The sequence below is a fragment of the Notothenia rossii genome, assembly GCF_949606895.1.
Source record: "Notothenia rossii genome assembly, chromosome: 3".
Lineage (NCBI taxonomy): Eukaryota > Metazoa > Chordata > Actinopteri > Perciformes > Nototheniidae > Notothenia > Notothenia rossii.
Genome location: NC_136901.1, coordinates 77,508,777 through 77,529,117, shown reverse-complemented (window position 1 = coordinate 77,529,117; position 20,341 = coordinate 77,508,777). Strand labels below are relative to the sequence as shown.

Here is a 20,341-nt window from a genome sequence, read left to right as displayed (position 1 = left end):
GGGATCTCAGACATCTGCATTATTGCAGGGAATAAAAAGGCTAATACATTCTCTAGTTTGGCCCGTAATTGTGGGCCCTTAGAGCATGTAGGGTCACCAGTTAACGAAAATCACCTATGGCTTAGTGTAAAGTAGGAGAAGCTGCTGTCAGTGTTTTTGTAGAATTGCGCAAGAATACATCGCAGTTTTAGACCATTAGACCATAATTGTTGTAGTTGTGCCTTATTCATACATCCAATTTATCATATTCTCTTTATACAAAGATAATTTAATGAATGCATTAGAAAACAAGGGCCATATGGAACAAATCTTTGCGTACGTTCATTTATTTGTGTGGGTGAAGGTATGGGCCTCTCACACTAGCCACCCATGGTCTGATGACAAAACACTTGTGCTGACTCATAGCAGTGCATAGCCAAGGGAAGAAGCATGCTTTGAAAACGCTTGTTTAAACAATCTAATGCTCTATTTTTTCAATTTTTATTTTATCACCATCGTTTTGTTTGTTTTGTTGAGTCATTGCATCACTGTGCCTTGCTAATGTAAGCACTAAACGTTCAGGTTATTCCCAATTCAGATACTGGCAGATTTGTTGCTCTTAAGAACAGCAAAATGTCATATTCTGTACATATCAGAGGACCCACTGGCAAGGGTCCGAAAGTAAGAGTGGGCCTAAATTGATCCAAATGGCTTTTTGAGGGGAAAGGAAGAGTGCTGCACTAGTGTGGTGGGAGACAAAAAGACAAATTGGAAGTGATAATTGGATAAGATTGCATGCTCTGATAAGTACAGGAAAAATGCACAAGCTTGTGACACTTGTAGCATTCTTCAAGGATACCTGACAAGATAATGGTTTGATTGCCAGCCGTGCCTTGAAGAATGCTTTTTTTTTTTTATCTTCTACACTCTATTCGGAGATTTCTTATTCAGTGTTCAGGGTGTCCTCACACTGATAAGGCTACAGCTTAGGCTTCTCAGAGCTCGATGATATTTTAACTACAATCTCCCTATATCTGTCTGTCTCTCTATATTTCAGGAGACGTCACTGAAACCACCACACTATGGCACACTCTGTGGCACAGGTACAGCTCGCTCCCACAGGATTAAAATCAATCTCTAGCTTCCACTACCTAAAGCGAGAAAAAGAGAGAAAAGAGAGAGGGCAGAGGGAGGAAAGAAGGAATGCGAAAACTGAAGAGGTGAAACAAGTACTTTATATCTCTACAGCCTCAAACCCCCACCTCTTCATACAATCAACAGAAAATATGAACTTGGAGAGGGGGGTGGAGGAGAGGAGGGTTTCTCATAAAAAGAGAGACGCTTCATGTTGCCTGCCTGAAACTTGACAAAGGTCCTCCTGTGAATCTGTTGGAAATTTGAAATGCTTTATTGAGTCCTATGCTATTACTTACCTGTGTCAGTGAGGACTAAACTGTATGCCCTGACCCTCCACGAGAAATGTCCCTCTGCAGCACCCACTTTGTAAAATAGGTGTCAAATACAGTCAGTAGTTCTGTAAAGTATGTTTATATGTATGTATGTATATCTATCACAGAGTTGATGGTGTTTATATTTATTGATTCCATTTCTTTGCCTTGTTTTCATAACTGCCTGGTGGCCATTTTATTTTCTTACTTTCTGATTTTTGTATTATTTGACGTTGCTCTACCTGGGCTTGCTCATGGAACTAATGATTTATAGTGTATTTATGCTGCAAAGTCGACAACCTGTAGACTTACATAGGTATTGAGCCCGCATCACAGTGGACCTTTCTGTCCCACTGTTGCCACTGATACAATTGTTGTTGAAGAGTGTGGCTAGCGCTACAGGAATATGCATGGCCCCACAAAACGATCACATTTGTAGTGCTATACCGTGCTACCGATCGCCATGCTGTTATTACAGCGGCAGGAATTGCAGGACAAGTTTAATACTTTCGGCTAAGCCACATTCACAAGGGACTAACTGCCGGGGATATAATCAAAAGCTGTTTATGTAGGGCAGATTTGAAGAGCACTAAGCCTGACCTTTTGTGTTTCGCTTTCAATTCAGAAGTAATTTAACCTGTAAGATCCGCGTTAAAATGACTCCAGATGAAGAAAATAAAAAAATAATAATCCTCTGGCAGTCTTTAAAATAAATTGTTGGGTTTAAACATAAATGACTTGACTATGTGCATGTATTTGCACTGACAAAAGAAATGTTCTGATGAGGAGAACATCAAACACCAAAATGAAAAGGTAATCCAGGCTTTGGTTTAAAAACCGCAATAAGTTCATATTTGACAGAAAATCCACTATGGTGCACTTACTACTACTTCTTAGGCGTTTTGTTCAGAGCATCCTTTTGCTTCTACCTTTTCTACACCTATAGAATTATTAGGTACAGTATGTCCTGCTAGAATAATCTCTACAGTATACACCAGTAAATGGCTTGATGGGTTAGCAGCATTGTTGTTCAATAGTCCTGTTAATTGGTGAGCTAAAGACCGCTTTGATAAGTAAGGCATAAAAGGCACCTACAGTGCACATATAACCATAGAATTATAATCATTAAAATGGACATAGCCAGTGTACTCAGTTAGAAATGTACAGATGGACTGGACCAGAGGCTGTTTCTCTATATAGTTAAATGAAATCACTTCACGGACCAGAAGCCTTTTGGATTTAGCGCCAGTCTTAATATGTCATGCTACTACAGACTATGTCTATTTTAACGCTTTTAATTTTATGTGCAGTGCCTCTTTGTGAGGCAGGTTGTTATTATTGAAGGAGGTATATTCATGTAATTATGGTATCAAATGTATTCACTACTGCGTAGGGGCCACAGTATGAAGTAAACATAGCATCCTAGCACTGTGTAATGATTAGATTTGCCTGATCTTTGGGGGAAAGAAAAAAAATACTCATACATGGGGAGAGCTTTTTTCCTTGTAAGGGAGACAGAGAACCTCACTTTTATTCAATGTGAAGTACAATATGCACCTTACATGATCTTTGTAATTGACTTTGATTTGCCAGTGTGGAGAAAACTGTAAATGTTTTGTTTATGTATGTGTGCGCTTCTGAAATTTATTAAAGTCTTTTGCATTGTATTGCACATTTTGACGACTCTTTTTATTCATTGCCTTGAGCATCCAATATTAGTCTGCATCACTCAGTCAGTTGAGTTTTCTGCACACTATGCTTCACGAGAACAGTACAGCTAAAATAAGATAAAAACATGTTGTGGAATAATCATTTGTTTTTCTCATGTATAGATAACTAGAAGCATATAGTACATGTCAAACAGGCTTATGGCCTGTAAAGTATGTGTGGCGGTGTTTGGACACCATTAATTGGCTCATTTTAGCATTCAAAAAACTGCCCATGCCCGCTTTTCTTCTACATTCTGCAACAATATAGCATTTAACAGGGAGAATGAGACGAAGAAATGGTTTGGATATACATCGCTCATTAGGAACAGCTTACAGATAAAAGTTATGGAAATGTGGTGGGAGCACATCCTTTGAAGTACACAGACAGTAGCAGTAGAAAAAGCTTTTTTTGGAACATCTTTTTTTTGTATTTCTCCTCCATGAGAGCTGATCATTATCATTTGATAATGATAACCCTACTATTATGATGTACAGTTATACACAGACACAGGGTTTAACACATCTGAAAGGAAGATTGATGCTAGAGGGTGCAATAACATTGTGTTATGCAGTGTTTATGCGGATTTGATCCAGAAATACAGACTTGAAAGGCATAAAACAAAGCCAGAGAAGAGACAACAGAAAATGTTTAATTGCTTATCAAAGTTACTTCGTATTTTAAAACTGAGAAAGAGCTAATCAGTTCCCTCGGGAAATGTGTCCTTGGTGATTTGAGAAAATGGTGCGCTCTCAAGTAGAGCATTCTCTTATAGAGGGAGCATAAATGTCAGCCTTCTAATAATAGATAAATGTAAACCCGCTAAATGCCTCGTCCTTACTTAGAAAACACAGAGCTTTGGTAGATCTTAAGGTAGTTGTATCTCTTTGAGCTTGATCAATTATGATAAGATTTTTCATGTTATGCATAATCAGGTAATAATATGTTTTCAAATGAGCCGTAAAAGTAAAACACCAACAAAGCCACAGCACTAATGAGTATTAACATTTGTGCATGAAGAGAGAGTAGGCGATAAATGGATTTTCCTTCTTCTTTGGAGTGCAAAGTCAAAGGTGAAAAAGAAGGGATGATAGGAAAGAGAAACACATTAAGTGGAAGCAGGAGTTTCCTGTCGGTTTATAACCGAAAATGTCTTTGGCCAATTTTGTTGTTGTTCCTCTGTTTCCACAGAACCGGCAGTTGTTACAAGTCTCAGCATGTGCTTGTGATTTGGTCAGCTCACATTAAGTGCATTTCCTGGAGATTTTTAGCTATCTATAAAACGACTTTTAAAGGTTGTCCCGTGGTTGTATTACATTATGTGACTGAGGGAAGTGATTCCAGATTTTCTTTGCTGACATATTGATTCATGATTTATGAGGAAGCAGTATTCAATTTCAGTATTCAACAGGCCAGGAAGCTAGTTATATGTAGTAAGTTTGATTACATGTAATGCAATAAAATGTCTGCTGATGGAGCAAAATATACACAGCACAGAGGAGCTTACACAGACACAAGCAGCAATTCATTGTGCTGTCGTATGGCGGCAAACCATATGGTCTTCATAAATTGTATTTTTTTTTTTCTTTAGTTTCTTTTATTTCACCATTCACAGTATTGCTTTGGGCTTCCTCAGTAAAGCATGTTGTGCAGTTTATTGTCGTATAAAACCTTCAGATGCACTGCAGTTATCAAGCATTAATGTTTATTTCTATGAATAAAAATCTTTAAGCCTTTTAACCACATGTAAAGTCATGTCATTGTGAAAAGGAGCACACAAAGTTGGCCCGGTGACTTTTCCCAACCTTGAAAGTGCAATCAGTGCAATCAGTACCTCATCCCTGATATCCATGCTTCCCCTTTGATATATAACATAATACTAGAAGCTATTAGTTATTCATGTAGGTAGCATTGCAAAGTAGCTGTTGAGATGGCAAAACCCATTTTCTTCACATTACATTGATTTTACAAGCCACATTTTCTGCTGCAGACGGTATAGAATAACAATTACAGATTCCAGATGATTTAAAAATAAATCTGCAGTTGCAGCTAGCTTTTATAAAAATGAGTGTGCAGTAAGTAATCTGAACACTTCTAGTGGTATTTAATTACGTTTCTTGAAAGTTGTAGGAAATCAGTGAAAAGAAGAATGTATGGATTTGTTCCTCCCTCTTCACACATTATGAATTAGAAGATGTTGGTAGCCAGCGATATCTTCTTGTAAATCCTAACACACCTGTTTAATTTTAGTAGAGACATCAGGTGCCCTCAACATGGATCTTGTATTTTGGCATTCTGTACTTCTACTTAAAACCATTTATATGTTCTAATATTAATATTAACTTAACGTGAAATGTTTTAATGTGATGATGTAATGCTAAGGGTGTCTATAGTTGAGGTCAATTAGCCTAGCAGCAAGCATTTTCAGGGTAAGATGTGAAGTTGTCCTGAAGCGATACTGACTGTCTAAGCAGGGGCTATTTATGCATGTGCTGTGCAGTGGTGCAGGAAACAAGAAGATGCTGTCTTTCAGTTGCACTCCACTCAAGGCAACACTCCACACAATTGCTGCCAAATCTCTGCCAAACTGAATAATTCAATCATCCCCCATAGCTGCGGTGGTCTAGCTACCTTTGTGCGTGCAACAATCAAATCAGTGTGGAAGCCCGTCGAGTGGTTCTTTCTAAGACACTGAGTAGCTCTACAGCCCGGAGATTGTTTTCATTGAAAACAATTCTGTTGATTAAACGAGGTGTGACTGTGGAGCGAGGATCCGAGGAACATCGATTGCTTGTACAATTGTTTGTTCCTTGTTAAAAGTGTGATATAAAACAGTAGTTGTTGATAGTGTGCTAGGGGCATATGGTTTGCCAGTGTGCCTGCGAGACAGTTAGTCTGTCACTGTCCCCTCTTAAAACATCCCATTTAGAAAAGTCCACCGTGATCGCTTGTGTAGGATTAATAATCCCCTCATGATTGACAGACACACACAACGTGTAGAGATGTATTTGCTAGGACCTGGCTTTGTCAGGGCTTGATTGTTTTGTTGAATACATGTTACTACAGTTGTTACAGTAGGGATAAGTGAGATTTACAAGCATTCTTTAGCAGACACCCCATTTCCCTCACCCCACCCCTCTTTGAAGTAATCACAAGGTTTCAACCTTAGTTCTCCTAATGCAGATTTAACACTAATCCCTGCTGCATTCAAAACCAAATACAGTAAAGAGAAGGCGAAATGCATTTATCATTGTAGCTGCCAGGTGCATCTGCATTCTGTGGACATCTGCGACAAAGCTAAAGCCCAAAGAGGTTATTTGCATTGAAATGTGGCCCTGATTGTATCCTCTTTGAAGTGTATAGAGGAAACCCTGTCCAGCAATCTATCATGCTGTTGGGGCTAATAAATGCAGTTTTCAAACCTAGGTACATCCCACTTTGGGTCATTGTTCAACAGTGATTCTGTCAATTTCGTGTAAAGAAGAGCTTCTTTTCGAAAGTGTAACAGAGTGCCAGACTAATTGAGTTACAACAGTCAAAAACAAATGCATTTGAACACTTTAGTGCTACACTAAATGTGTGGAAATTGGTGAACCGTATACTATTGATAACAAAAAACGACCATTCCTGAAAGTGATGTTTTAGCTTGAGAGAGTTAACCATATTGTGGACATTATCATATCAGATTGGAGCAGTTGCATGTCACCATGCTAAAGGTAGCCAGACTGAAAAGCAAACACTTAACACATTGTCCAAGGAGGGCCATGTCTTTGTCCTTCCTAATCCTGGTAATCCTCGTACGGAATTCTTGATTTGCTTTGGTAAAAGAGATTGGGACATGATAAGATGCTCTTCCGCCTCCTTAGAATAGCTGATAATCTGGTTTCAACAGAGGACTCAGGGGGTATTTAGCCTGCCTTAACATTTGCCCAAGCAGATGGCGCTGACGGGGGAAGGCGCAACCTTAGCGTCCAACCCCCTCTCTGCATGGTCAACTTCCAGAAAAAATAAAAAGAACAGTGGAATGATAATCAATGTTGTTTATTTTGCTGCTTGACTCCTTAAGTACTTTCAGCCAGATTATAGGCTTTTGTAGGGGATAATCGGGAGGCCACAGACAATTGCCTTTTTCCATCCTGTCAGTATCCCACAATGAATGCGTAAAGAAGGCAGTTTAAAGTAGATGTCTACTCTTAATTCCTGATCAGTCCCATTGCAAACCCTGTTAAAACGAACTGGACAGTGTGCTAATAACTTCATTTCAAACGCCCCCTGTACTCTGAAACGGCAAGAAGGCATCCCAGGGGTGATATCTCTATAAGTACTGGCGTTTGAAGCTCCGTGTTCCTCAATGTGATGACACTCACACTATGAATCCAGAGATCTACTCCAGGGTATCTACAACACTTCAGGACTGAGCACTGTGTGTGCTGACCTATTCTGACTTCAGACAGAGGCAAGCCCCCTCCATACTATGTTGTACAGTAAAAAGAAAGACAGAAAGAAAGAAAGAACACTCGCATTTAATGCAGCTGCACGGCCGTAGGCTATCATAACTCACAATAGATGTCAAGGCAACTCCTATTTGACTGCATTTCATTTCACTGTTACAACAAGATGCCGTATAATATCTGTGGCAAAACAATACCTCTGATCACATGCAGTGTGTAAGCATGACTGCATATAAGCTATTACTGTAAGTCGCTCATATTGGTTTACTAAGCCCACATCTCTAACCTTAGGCCTCCGGCAATCTTCTAAGCTTGGACTGGACACCTGCAACAAAGCATTTGTCTAATGAGATCAGCCCATTAACTAATTAGAGCTTCCCATGACATAAGTAGGATGACAGTGGAAATGTTTAAACGTATGGAAATAAAAGCATGTGGTGTTCTTCCTTCGCTCTGTGTCAGCGCGGTTGTGTTCTCTAACAGGATCTGGTACATGGCTGTCAGGCTCAATCTGGGGCAGAAACACAAAGACTAGCAGAGGGCCCAAATGCATCCCGCTCAAACATGTAGACAGTGCAAGTTAATCCAAATGTACATAATAGCAAGCTGATTTTCATTCTGCTCTCTCACTTCATCCATGGGACAATCACAAGGGTTCAACGTGAATGCTTGAACATCCCTCAAATGTGAATATCTGATTACATTCAAAGCAGTTTGCATGAGAGCCACACACGTTTTGCGTTGTAATTGGAACTACATCTAGGGCTTGATATCTTTGTGTCATACTTGCTATGATTAATGCACTAATTACATTTTTCCCCTGTCATCAATGCTGTGCTATGTAAGTGCTTCTTTATAATAGAAACACACTGAATGTGCTTGAGATGTGTATGGAGGTTTACATTGAGCCATTAGCAGAGAATAATAGATGGGGAACCACCAACAGCTAATGCTACTCAGTGGTAACACAAATTGCACAGCTTACTCTAATGGCTTGGATCTCTACCTGTATATCAATGATAGGATGCTGTTAGCTCTTTGAGTGGGAACTACAGCATTAACCTGCACAACAGGAGCAAACATCTCTAAGATGTTATCACATTTTGACCTAATCACATTTCACTATCAGAAGCAGCTCTGCTATCTTCAATACCTTTGCTTTAATAGCATTTTTCTTTTATGGTAGATAGCAACGTAAAATATAGTTATAGTGTTGGGGATCATATTCCACTATGAAGTAAAAGGATAGTCAGAGTTTTAAACATGAAAGCAGAACAGAATCAGGGATATGTTGAAGAGTATTCTTAAATAATGTGTGATATTCACTGATGGTCATAAAGAATTTATGTGCATGCAGTCTTCAAAAAGAAGCAACCACTGCTTCCGAAGATCAGTCAGTCAGATTATTACATGTCATTTTCTTTTTTTTTGTTGGAGAGGTCTTTGTTGCTTGACTGGCCAGACAGCCATTACGGAGTGCAATGGCTTCACGTCATGCTGCGCCATGAATTTTAGAGGAAATTGGTGCTCCTCATACACCCCTTGAGATGCTTCTTTTTTAACAACCCTTTGCAGTTATGTCTTGGTTAAAACTTTATTTTTAAAGAACTGACTTCACTTACAGTTTCTTTTGGGATGGTATTTCTATTTTTCTATCCTTTTGAAGGGAAAACTCATGATAAAAGAACCTGACCATTTTCAAAATCCTGTGTTGAAGGTCTTCTTCTTTTACAATAAATATTTCTTTTGCCAACCCAACGTGATTCGAATAGTTGGATCAGAACAACTTAATCCCATCTTCCAATAATAAGGCTATTGTTATTTTTCTTTACGCTACTTCTTTCTATTTTTAAGAGTCTATGTAAACAGTTCATACTTCGCAATTCCCACTATGTTCTCTCCAAATCCGTTTTTCTCTGCTTGTGTTTACCTGTGAATGGGGTTATATTCTCTGTTTCCATCAAAATAAAAAGACCCCGGTATCCTGGAGAATTGCACATGTATTACAGATACATTCACTACATATATTACCGATGCTCCACACATATATACAGGCACTGCTTGTGATGGAGCACACGTGTTCAAGCCCAGAGGTAATGGACAACACTTCAGTGAATTGTGTCGACCTTATTGTATTGTCTGGATGATTGTGTTATGCTCCCCACAGATAATGACTGTGCCCTACTTTGACTTTGAGGCAGTGACCTGAAATAAGGCACACAAGTGAAATCCGAGCCTGGATGAACCTGGAAGTGATTAAGGTCACCCAGACACACAACATTTATTTGACCCCCCCGCTGACTCACATCGACCAATGTCTGCAAATCCTTTGGGAGTCTTTTGTGGGATTTCTCCTTAATGCAAACGTTTGCCATTGATAAAATGTTTGGGAAGAGTGTCAGGGTGATTAAATACACCTGCAAGAACAGAAACTGATTATTTAGTATCCTATTGTCCTGAGAGGTGCAAAAAACATGTTGTTCCCTCCTGACATGACATAAAGTCTATAGATTTCTGGTAACAAATCAAAGTTCAACTCGACAAGTAGACAAATGTATTTCTTCATAGACATTTTCTTAATACAACCAGTTTGCATATGTGATCAACAAGACTCATTAGTTTACACTTCAATTGGCCTTCTTTTCAACTGTTCAACAATAGGATATACAGTTCAATTGACGAATTGTGCACAGCTTGCTGCGACTCATGTGTCCAATATTGCTGTGTTCTCGCTATGGGTGCTGACTGCACAGAGGGAGAGTCGCTGAGGTCACAAATAGTTTAATGGCAACTATCAGTGGAAGTGCACAGTAACGCAGAGCAATATCACTCAGCCAATGCAATACGATGAATACATAATTATTTATAGTTTCTGGGGGATTATGTAAATACATCTAAGTACTTAAAGTGGACCTATCATGCTATTTTTTAGGCAATAGCATAGGTCTCAGATATATACAAATATATAAAAAACATGTTTATGAAGTGTTTTGCTCAAAATACCAAACAGATCACCCATTATAGCCATACCTCATATGCCTCTATTTCACTTCCTGTTTCAAAAGTGCTGATTTTGGGTATAAAGGTTTAAAAAAAAAAAAAGAATTATAAAAAAAAAAAGGAGGGGGCTGAGCTCATGCGGGAGATTCTACTGGCAGATTCTGCCGTGATGAAAACGCCATATCATGGATTATCAAGGATTATTTCTGAAACAGTATGGAGCTCAAAGGCTTTCTCTCTTGCCGGTTATACCACAAGGTGAGTTCCTTTTTATTTCCTGCTTCTTCACACACATGCTCTCTCCAGTACAGGTTAGCTCTGAGTGTTAGTGATGCTAATGTAAACATGCACCGACCATATTACGTCCAAAACAGTCGGGCATTGTTTCTGATAGGGCCGTGGGTGTAAAGCCAGCCTACATTTCCGATATTACGTCAAATCAGACGCAAATCTGGATCAGCTCTGTAGTAGCCCCGTTTTTAGAGATTTGGGTAAGGAGGAAAAAAGAGAGGGTTTCATTTTCTGATGCTGCGTGAGTTCCCCGACACACCGGGGACACATATTTATGTATAAAAGACATCAAAAAGTGTATTTTGCCTGATAGGTCCCCTTTAAATATGCATCACATGCAAGCAACATATAACATCAAATGAATGGAGCTGAATGCATCAGAAAATATGATACAACACTGAATCCTGGATTAATCTCAAATTAAACTCCATTCGGCTCCATGATACATTATTTAACATGGGACTGAAAAGACTGTGTTTCCTAGTCCAGGTCTCATTGACATGATATATATATGCCTCGTTGCTTTGGGGGAAACATGGATAACATGGCATCATGTCTGTCTCTTGAGGGTAGGATAGATTGAGTGGATCTCCGGCTTGTTTTTGTGACTTGATATTCTGCTGGGGATCAGTACACAACTCCTCGCCAAAGCCATGACGCCCAGATAAAAAATCCTCTTCCTCTAGTGTGCATGTAAATCAGAGAGGAGGGGATATAATGAAATAATGAAATGTGGCTGCTTTTTTCAAGAGGGACCATTGGGAACCACTATTTTTAGACACAACAAAGAGATTGCCAGGGGTGTCCAGTCTCTCTGGTTAAGTTATGGAGTTTTATCCACTTGTACAAGCGCTTGTCTCAGGGCTTAGACACACGCTGGGAAGAAATGGAGGATGTTGTGTCCCCGCAGACAGTGTCAATTAAGCCTGTGTGGGATTCACTGGAGGTATGTGTCCATGGATGATAATTATTTCCACAATGATAAATGGTAGAAATCATCAATTTGATCAAGTTGTTTTAGTTATGTCCAGATCGTATCCATTAGCAACAAGCATAATGATAACCCTGAAAGATGACCCTTCCTGCCAGCGGGAAATACTTTGTCACTCAGTCAAATGTGGCAGATGAATAATCAGCCTGATCCTGGGGTATGTGTCATCTGGTCTTTCAGGTTTACTGCTGATGATCCAGGTCAGAGTTGTCCACACCAGAAGTTAAAGACAGATTCTTAAGAGGGATCACAAGACAGAAAACTCACCTCTTAACCTTCTAGATGTCATAGTTTAAACGTTAATCGTATTTTCACATTACCTTTAACCCAAACTCCCACCAAATCTTATCCCTTTTGTTCGTGATGCTCCTCTAAATCTTGCCAAGGTTGCGGCTGTCTGTAACACAGGACATGCAAGGGTGTCCCTTCTTTTGTCACTAAGGACTGACGATCATCGATTTATTCTTCTGGAACTGTTTAAGAGATGCATTCCCATAATTTATTGTAACACCATTATCTTTCATATTCTGGAATTCAACATTCAACCTTGAAAAATGTGAATGTGCAGATGCAGCGAGACTGGATCTTTGCAATGTCAGATATGTACTGGCATTCTTGGCAAAGATGAGGGGGCAGTAATGCTGCCATGCTTGTCTTTCAGAGATAACACCTTGGAGGTCATTTGAATGACTTTGTATAATGTGGGGTCATATGGCCGCCTTAAACGCACTAGGCAACCGACTTCCAGGCATGTGAGATATTTCCTCTCTAGCAGGTTTTTTTTATGTGACTGCGGCTGGTTGCTGATGTATGTGCGATCACTCCATAGACCATTTCCGGAGTGCAGAGCCACACATATGGGCCCGGGTGATAACAGAAAGGCCAACCTGTACACATCAACTTGGTTAAGTGTGAAAGTTATAGCAATGTCTGTTCTCCGTCTATAGGATTTCTCATAAAAAATACTTTATGTCAGAAATGGAAACCCATAAATGTATCCTTAACATTCAGGATTAGAATGCTTCCAAAACTAACTGTCCTTGACTGCTTTAAAAGGAAACATTAAAGGCAGTGCTTGTCAAGACACACATTCCCAGCAAAGTGAAAACTCCTGCCTCTTATCTGTTTGATTTTGCACTTAGGGAATTTTTTCTTCATCTTTTTTCTTCAAACATCAAGTACCAAAGTCATTTACATGTGCTAGGGGCAACCAGAGTTAAAACACAGACACAAAACTTGCTGCTGTCTAGAGGCAGTCTATGAGGAAAATAAGGAAGGTATAAGGAATGGGTAAAATAAGGAAAGATGAGAAGGGTAAAATGGAAGGTAAAATGGAAGGAAAAATAAAAGGTACAGAATGATGAGGGAAATGAGGACAGTAGGGGGTGAGACCAGTGAAACGTAGAGGGTAATTCAATTTGACTAAAACTCTCCGTCGCTTTATACAACTACATGGGGGATTGGCTTAACCACAAAAATTGATTAAAATTCATGAATTATTGAAGACTTAGCTGCCAGTCGAAAGTGGATAACATGATCCAATGTTAAAGCAGGACATATATTTATATATATTTTTTTCTAATTACAAATAAATTAAGCCAATAGTTTACCTTAAATTAAAAGCAGGAGAGTTCCCACAGAGATATCTGATCCCATGTGTAACTCATTTAAGACTGATTTGGGCTCCTATTGAGCTGGAAGGCATACTGCAATTAGCGAAGCAAAGCATCTCAACTGCAAAGCACTGTCTAACTCTTGCTGGCTCCCTGCCTTTTTTCCTAGCTTCGAAACACAGCTGACGATTCTGTACTTGAAAAGCAGATCTTCAAGGTACAATTAGGTAATACAAAAATAAAACTTCTGGCATGCTCAGGCCTCCAGACTCCATTTTGTATTGTTATACAGATTCATCAATTTCTACTCTGTGGTATCTGGCACCGGGAAATGCACAGTCCATTGTTTCTAATTCTTCCTAAACCAGCTGAATCAAAGAAAAATCCAGTGCTTGACTTACATCCATCCACAATGTAAATAACTAATTTATCAGTTGTGCTTAAAGAGGCATACAATGGACAGAACAGAGAACATTGTGTAGCTGGGATAATCCCTTAGAAGATTTATCCTGACGTTGCCTTGAGGGGAATGGTGGGAGCAAGAAGCAGATCCCATTCCCTCCCTTTCTAACTCCCTATCTCTCTTTCTTTGAATACATAGTCGCTATCACATCTCCTGATCACCCCTGTTTAGTTATATTGCATTGTATTATTTGATATTCCAACTAATCCGTCAAGTGAAGAGATTTAGCCTAAGATTACAGTGATTCAATGAACTTTTGATGATACACTACTCAAGTATGAAGCCCTAAGGCGTGTTCTTGATGCATGTTACTTGCATTTGTATGTGTGTGTATGTTAAGTAAGGTGGCTGTCTTCAACTCTCATGTGGGCGATTTTGACTGTGACAATATAGCGAGAGCATGGGCATCGATGGATGGTGTGATAGCTTCCCTTAAACTACGTGAGCTCCAGTAAGCGGTTTGCATTTAAAACAAACATGAAGGACAAGACATGAACGAGGAGAGCTTGAGTTTTCTTAATGTTGTTTTAAGTAATTTTATTTAACAGAATAATCTGTCTCTTTTTAGATGGAACTTTGATCGCAGGTTTATTATATATTTTATATATAGGCCTGAGTTAAAAAGCAGCCACCTGGAGATGAGTGAACTATTATTTATTTGGTCTGGGTAGTGACCCCGGTGACTTAATTTTCGGCAGAACTCCAGCAAGCAAGCCACAGAAGGGTAATTGCAAGTTAGGACGGACAAGCCCACATTACAAATGTACCATCCGTGTTTTAACCCAAGGTAAGTTGCGCTGCATGGCAACAAAGCAAACAAGCCAGAATACATTTGGATAACATCTGTTTTCTGTTCATGAATTCTATCAGTAGGAGCATTCTGTATGTGCAATTACTCAAACCAATCACATGCAAAAGCTTTTTTCAATCTGGCTCCTTGAGTGCTGTCACTAGTTATTACAGTGCATGCTATTTAGCAAAAGTGCATTTGCAGTTTCAAGAGCATCCCAAGATATTAGTGGCATCTAATTGCATTACCTGGAGGAGACTGATGGCGCCAGTTAAAACGGCTGGCCCCAGTTCAGGCTGTGTTGAAGGCAAGTGCTTCTTTACAGGTTATACGTCATGTGTCTGACTGGAATCTTCTGTCGACTAAGTGATTTTTTGACAGCTTTAAGCCTCCAGTCGCCTCACCAAATACCCCTATTCCCTCTGCAATCGTACATCTTACCATTAATCCACTTTCACCCATGTGAAACCAAAACAATGACAGAATGTTAATGGCAGCTAATGCAGCCACATTTTGATTGCATAAGTCAAGATTTGCACTCATTAACTGGTTTTGAATTGATTCATGCATTCATGCTTGTTTACCTAGCAATAGTTTAAAGTGTCCCAGCAGTGCAATCCATATTAATGCAGACCAGCTGTGAGGCTCACTGCAGCACTTGTCCATTAAAGCCTTGAAAAAGCCAGATTTCATTTTTTCATCTTTCATCATTCATTCATTTTAAACTACCAACGATCAAATCTGTAGATCTCTTTACCGTTTTGTTACACTGCTAATCTCATCTGAATAATAGACAGATATCTCCATACGGCTCTGCTTTGCCAAGGTCACAGTACAGTTTCCATTGAAATAGAAAAGAGTTCTCTCATGGGCAGCTCAACATCATTTCCTGAAAGCCACAGGCAAATCTTGATGACTGAGAATACAATAAGGTGAAAACTGCCAAGTGACCCTCACAGGATATGTCTCTAGCACCTTCTGTCTTCCACTTCTAGATTTAGTAGGGACCGGAGGGTATTTTACCTCACAGTCCTCACATAGTCCATTGGGACCCTCATCTTGGGAATAGCATGCCAGTTTTATTGAGCAGGGAGTGGCAGTGGAGAGAGACGAGGGCCCTCAGAGACGCCTGGATGTTTTCCATATTAAACTGCAGAGAGAGGAGCTTAAGATCTCACTGGTGCAATGACTCCCATTTTCGATATCAAAATGCCAAAGTAGCATAATCATGGAGACTGTGACATATCTATCTCTGTTGTTGGTGAGAGATGTTATCCTACGTTAATGATCCCAGTCCTTCTCATCTTCTCCTATTACTTCTTCCCCACCTACACATTCCTCTCTTTCTCCCCCATTTCTCCCTTCTCCCCTCCCTTGCGCCAGTACCCTTCTTACTGAATCGCAAACCTCTAACTCCTCCTTTTTTGCCTCACTTCAGAGTAAAATGTCTATGGGCATTTATAGTCACATTAATATGAGCAAAGGATGTGGGGTAATAAATCCCTTTCTTTCTCCCAATGAGCCATGAGAAAAGGTGATAAAAACAACTTTTCTGTTGTTGTGCGCTTTTGCCTCGTGGAGTGAGAAAAAAAGCTGTGTTTGAAGTTCAGATTAGTCTTCAGGGAGTCCCACCTATTGGGACTGTTAACCTTTAGCCATTCAGCTATAAAGCAAGTGAGTTCCATTAAAATACATAATGCATGAAGTGCCGAGATTGCATGCCATTGATCAGCACTTGAATAAATTGAGTTGAAATCCTATTAACATAACCAGTTACACATAGAGTGAGATGAATAAAGTGCAGTATAACACCTGCAGAAATTAGCCACCATCAGTCACAGTTTTGTGATGGTTGAAGTGGTAAGGCTAACTGAAGGCAATTTAGAAATTAACAGTAATGAACTATAATTCTAGCTATGTATGCAACGAGTTGCTGCTTTCTTTGTCATCTCTTAACTGGCATTTTAGCTGCGGCTAGTTTTACCACTAAACACACGACTGGGGATCTAAAATTATTTCAAATATAGTACATTTGTTAATCAATCATCCTCAAACCCTTGTTGGGACCATTTATTTGATTTAATACAGAACTCATATCAGTTGAAATGTGTCACAATAGCAAAAGTATCATTTCTACTAAGAATATTGTTTTTATTGTTGTTCATCGGTTCTTCTTGATCCCATTGGCTAATTTTGAAAAGTTGTTATGAAAGACACATAAGAGCGGCTTAGCCTGATGGAATGTAGCATCTGAGGCGGCATCTTGACCTGTGGTGCCTGTCTGCTTCAGTGCATTTGAGAGTCTATGGAAAGAGAAATGACCCCTCCCCCCAAAACCACCCTCCACTCTTCATCGTGAAGCATGTGCTTACCCCTTTTAAAGTGGTTGAACGCTAACATGTCATCGTGACAAGTAGCCCCCATCTCCTTAAATGCATGCATGCCACTTAAATGACTTTTTGTGGAACAAACATGCCATGGCATTTTATAAAAAATGTGTTTCTGTTGCTACTCCCCCTCCTTCTTATATCAGGAATAATTAGGTCAATTAATTCAGGTGGATACCCGGGACAACATATGTGTTTTCAGATTAGGTGCAGGGGAGGCTCTGTCACCCGACCTCGTGCAGACTGGGAGATGACCCAAATTAAATCATGTTTCCTCCCCACCCACTGCTCCCCCTTCCTCCTCAGAACCCCCTCGCCACCGCCCCCAAACCAACATACCCCACCCCCCTTCGGCTGCCGTGCCAGCCTCCCCACAACAATGCCAGAGAACGTCTTCCAATAGCAGCTCCTTAATGAAATAGTAATTGTGACTGTGACTCGCATGCATCAGTTGCTCTCCTGTCCTGTTCTGTTTCATTGCACACTACACAGAGAAGTGTACTGAGTTCCCGCTTTGTAATTTCATTAATGCTCAGTTTCGCACCTCAGTGTATAGTTTGTTTTCATTACAGCTTTATATTAGCTGTAAATCTTTACCGAGCCTTGTGCATTATTGTTCAAGGTCTTAATGTCTTAAGAAATGTCGCACCGAGTATACCGCATCTGCTGGAGAATCGTATTTGCTAGAGTTACACCCAATGAGTGAGATGCATGAAGTGCACTGAATATTCCCTTAAGGAGATGCGTAATGGGATTTTTGTGTGGTGGTAGTAACAGCTGTTCAGAGAGACATAAGAGTGTGAAATATTTAAGATCAATATATCATTTATTTCACTCTGAGTCTATAATGGGCCCGCAATTGTATGCTCCATTACTGGACACAAGGGCCTAGACTGCTGACCAATCCCATCTAATGAAAACAAATGTACTGGCATGCCGAAGAAAATAAATTCACTACACAACAGTTCACGTTCCAGTGTCATTTGGTATGCGAACTGTGGGCCTGGTTAATGCAGAACGGCAGGCCTAACAACTCAAGTGTGTCATTATGTGTGGGCAGGGAGAGGAAAAAGCCAAAAAGTGTCCTGACTCCTGCTGAAACTGGAATCCAGAGTGTAGTTATACGTTTTATAGAAATGTTACTGTAATGCCGAACAACATGTAGAACAATGATCAAGAACATATATATTTATCCTTTTTATTTGAATTGCAGATTTTGATACCGAATTAGAAATGACGGATGGTGTTGCGATGTTTCAATGCACGTCTCTCATAGCTCTTTCATCAAAAGCACAAATGAGATCAGGACTATTACTTCCAAAGTGCCCATGCTGATCTAACATCAGTTTTACCTTTAGATCACGCTGGAAATGGAAGAAAAACAAGGACATATTTAGTGATCCCAGATCAGCACACCTCCTTTGAGAGGAGTTTGATGAGCACAGCTCCCGATTAGATTAGATGCTTCGCACTGATGAATGTAATCCATCATTTGGCAAGCAACGGAAATATATGACAATTTACTTTCAGTTATTCAGTCATAAACCCTTAGCTTTTAGTTTTCTGAGTTGCATAACTACAAACAGAATACATTTGTACAAGTGAAGGCTCGTGGGGCGACATGTTTCATAAAACGTAGGGGATTTTGATTTGTGACCATGACAGACATTGAGAATACTGCTTTCTACGTTGAAAGGGTTTATTTATTTATAATTTGTTTCATTCTTGCGTTTCGTTTCTTTGTTTCACCTTTTGCCTCACCACTGCAGGCAAAACAAAATGTGTGGCGGTTCCATTTCATCAACTAAACTCTGAGATAAAACATGTAAAAAACTGGATGTTTTTGGAATTCTTCACCACTTTATTCGTTTGCGAGACGACATCTTCTTTGAACTTGATTTTCCCCCCATGGTGCAACAACTGTGTAGCCCATGAAGTGCGTAAGCGTATTTGGCATCGAGGGAATGAGCTGATCATCTTCTCAACACAAATCTTTTGTTTTTGTTATTCATGTCATATTTCTGTCAGGTGTGGCAGCTTATCAAGCTGAAATAATGAGGCCATGTTCCATGATTAGTGACAAAACTCTTTAGATATTTATTTGATTATAAACAGTTGCTTTGTCAAATCGTTTATTCTTGCAATTATTCCAACGAAGATCCTACCACCATTTATTTGTATCGTTTACCTTCAGACTCAATTGTAGAATTTTTGAACCAGAAAATAACGTACTAACAGAGGCTCAAATCAAATTAATCGTAACAAATGTCTGCATATGGTGAAAATTAAAACCATAAATTCCGGGAACGAGTTTAAAAGTGGGCGTATAAATCTAATTGTAACTGTTGGGTAATATGATAGAGGGTTGTGGGTGGGGAGTCTTAGCTGCTAAGGAGTTTAATATTTATGCTTTTTGGTTTTATAATTCCTAATACCCATTAAGTGACAGGAAATAATGTAATTTGCAGGAAGAATACCAAAATGAGTATTCCAATATTGAGTCTTACATTTCCCCTGTAGTGTGATTATGGTGTAAATATTATAATTAGACCAATATTATACATATTATAACTAGTCACACTGAGTTTCATGGTTTATGTCATGCTGTTAAGAATTAGACACCACTGATAAATGTTGGTAAGTGTTGTCTGAAACATATCACACACAGTGTGATCAGAAAAAGCCGAGCCTCACATCCATTCAAGCGCTTCAAAAAATAAAGTGCAGGTTTTGGATGAACTCCTTGTATGCTTCCTGCACAGACAACAGCTTGACAGTTGGTTTCAAAGAACATCTCAGCACCTGAAGGGAGGAGTGTAAGGATGGAGAGAATAACAAAAGTAGTTCAGTCATGCACATCACATTGTTCTTGTTTTTATTAATCCCTACTGTACATCTCTTCAGCATTTAAAACAGACTTTAGCTAGCACCCTCTAACTCACATCAAAGTCAACACTTGTTTGTTGTTTCATCTTTAGAAATAGACATTTGCCCAAACAACTCACAGTAACATGTCTTGTTATGCAAATAGGCAGGCAGGAGTTCACGTTCTTCTCAGTGTAGGGTAGTGCTGGTTTCACATCAGGTTACAGTTTGAGGAAAAGTGATGAACTGAGTGAATGAGATTATCACTTCCTTTAGGTGATTTCAATAGCTCCAGCTGATCTAAGAACAGATACTGTATAAGGATCTCAAGTAGTTCACTTTCTTTCAGTTAAAAC

The 20,341-nt window shown here is 39.5% G+C and overlaps 1 protein-coding gene across 2 annotated transcripts in view; it reads left to right on the top strand.

The window, feature by feature from the left end:
• pcdh11 (protocadherin 11) overlaps window positions 1-20,341 on the top strand; it is a 125,568-nt gene that overhangs the window by 18,646 nt on the left and 86,581 nt on the right. The window contains exon 4 of one of the 2 annotated variants that reach the window (XM_079667880.1): window positions 1,037-3,095. The exons of the other annotated variant lie outside the window; for it this stretch is intronic. Coding sequence (XP_079524006.1) covers window positions 1,037-1,120 — 84 coding nt within the window. The 3' untranslated portion in view covers window positions 1,121-3,095. Of the gene's footprint in view, window positions 1-1,036; window positions 3,096-20,341 lie in introns of those variants that run through there. 2 annotated transcript variants of the gene reach the window in all.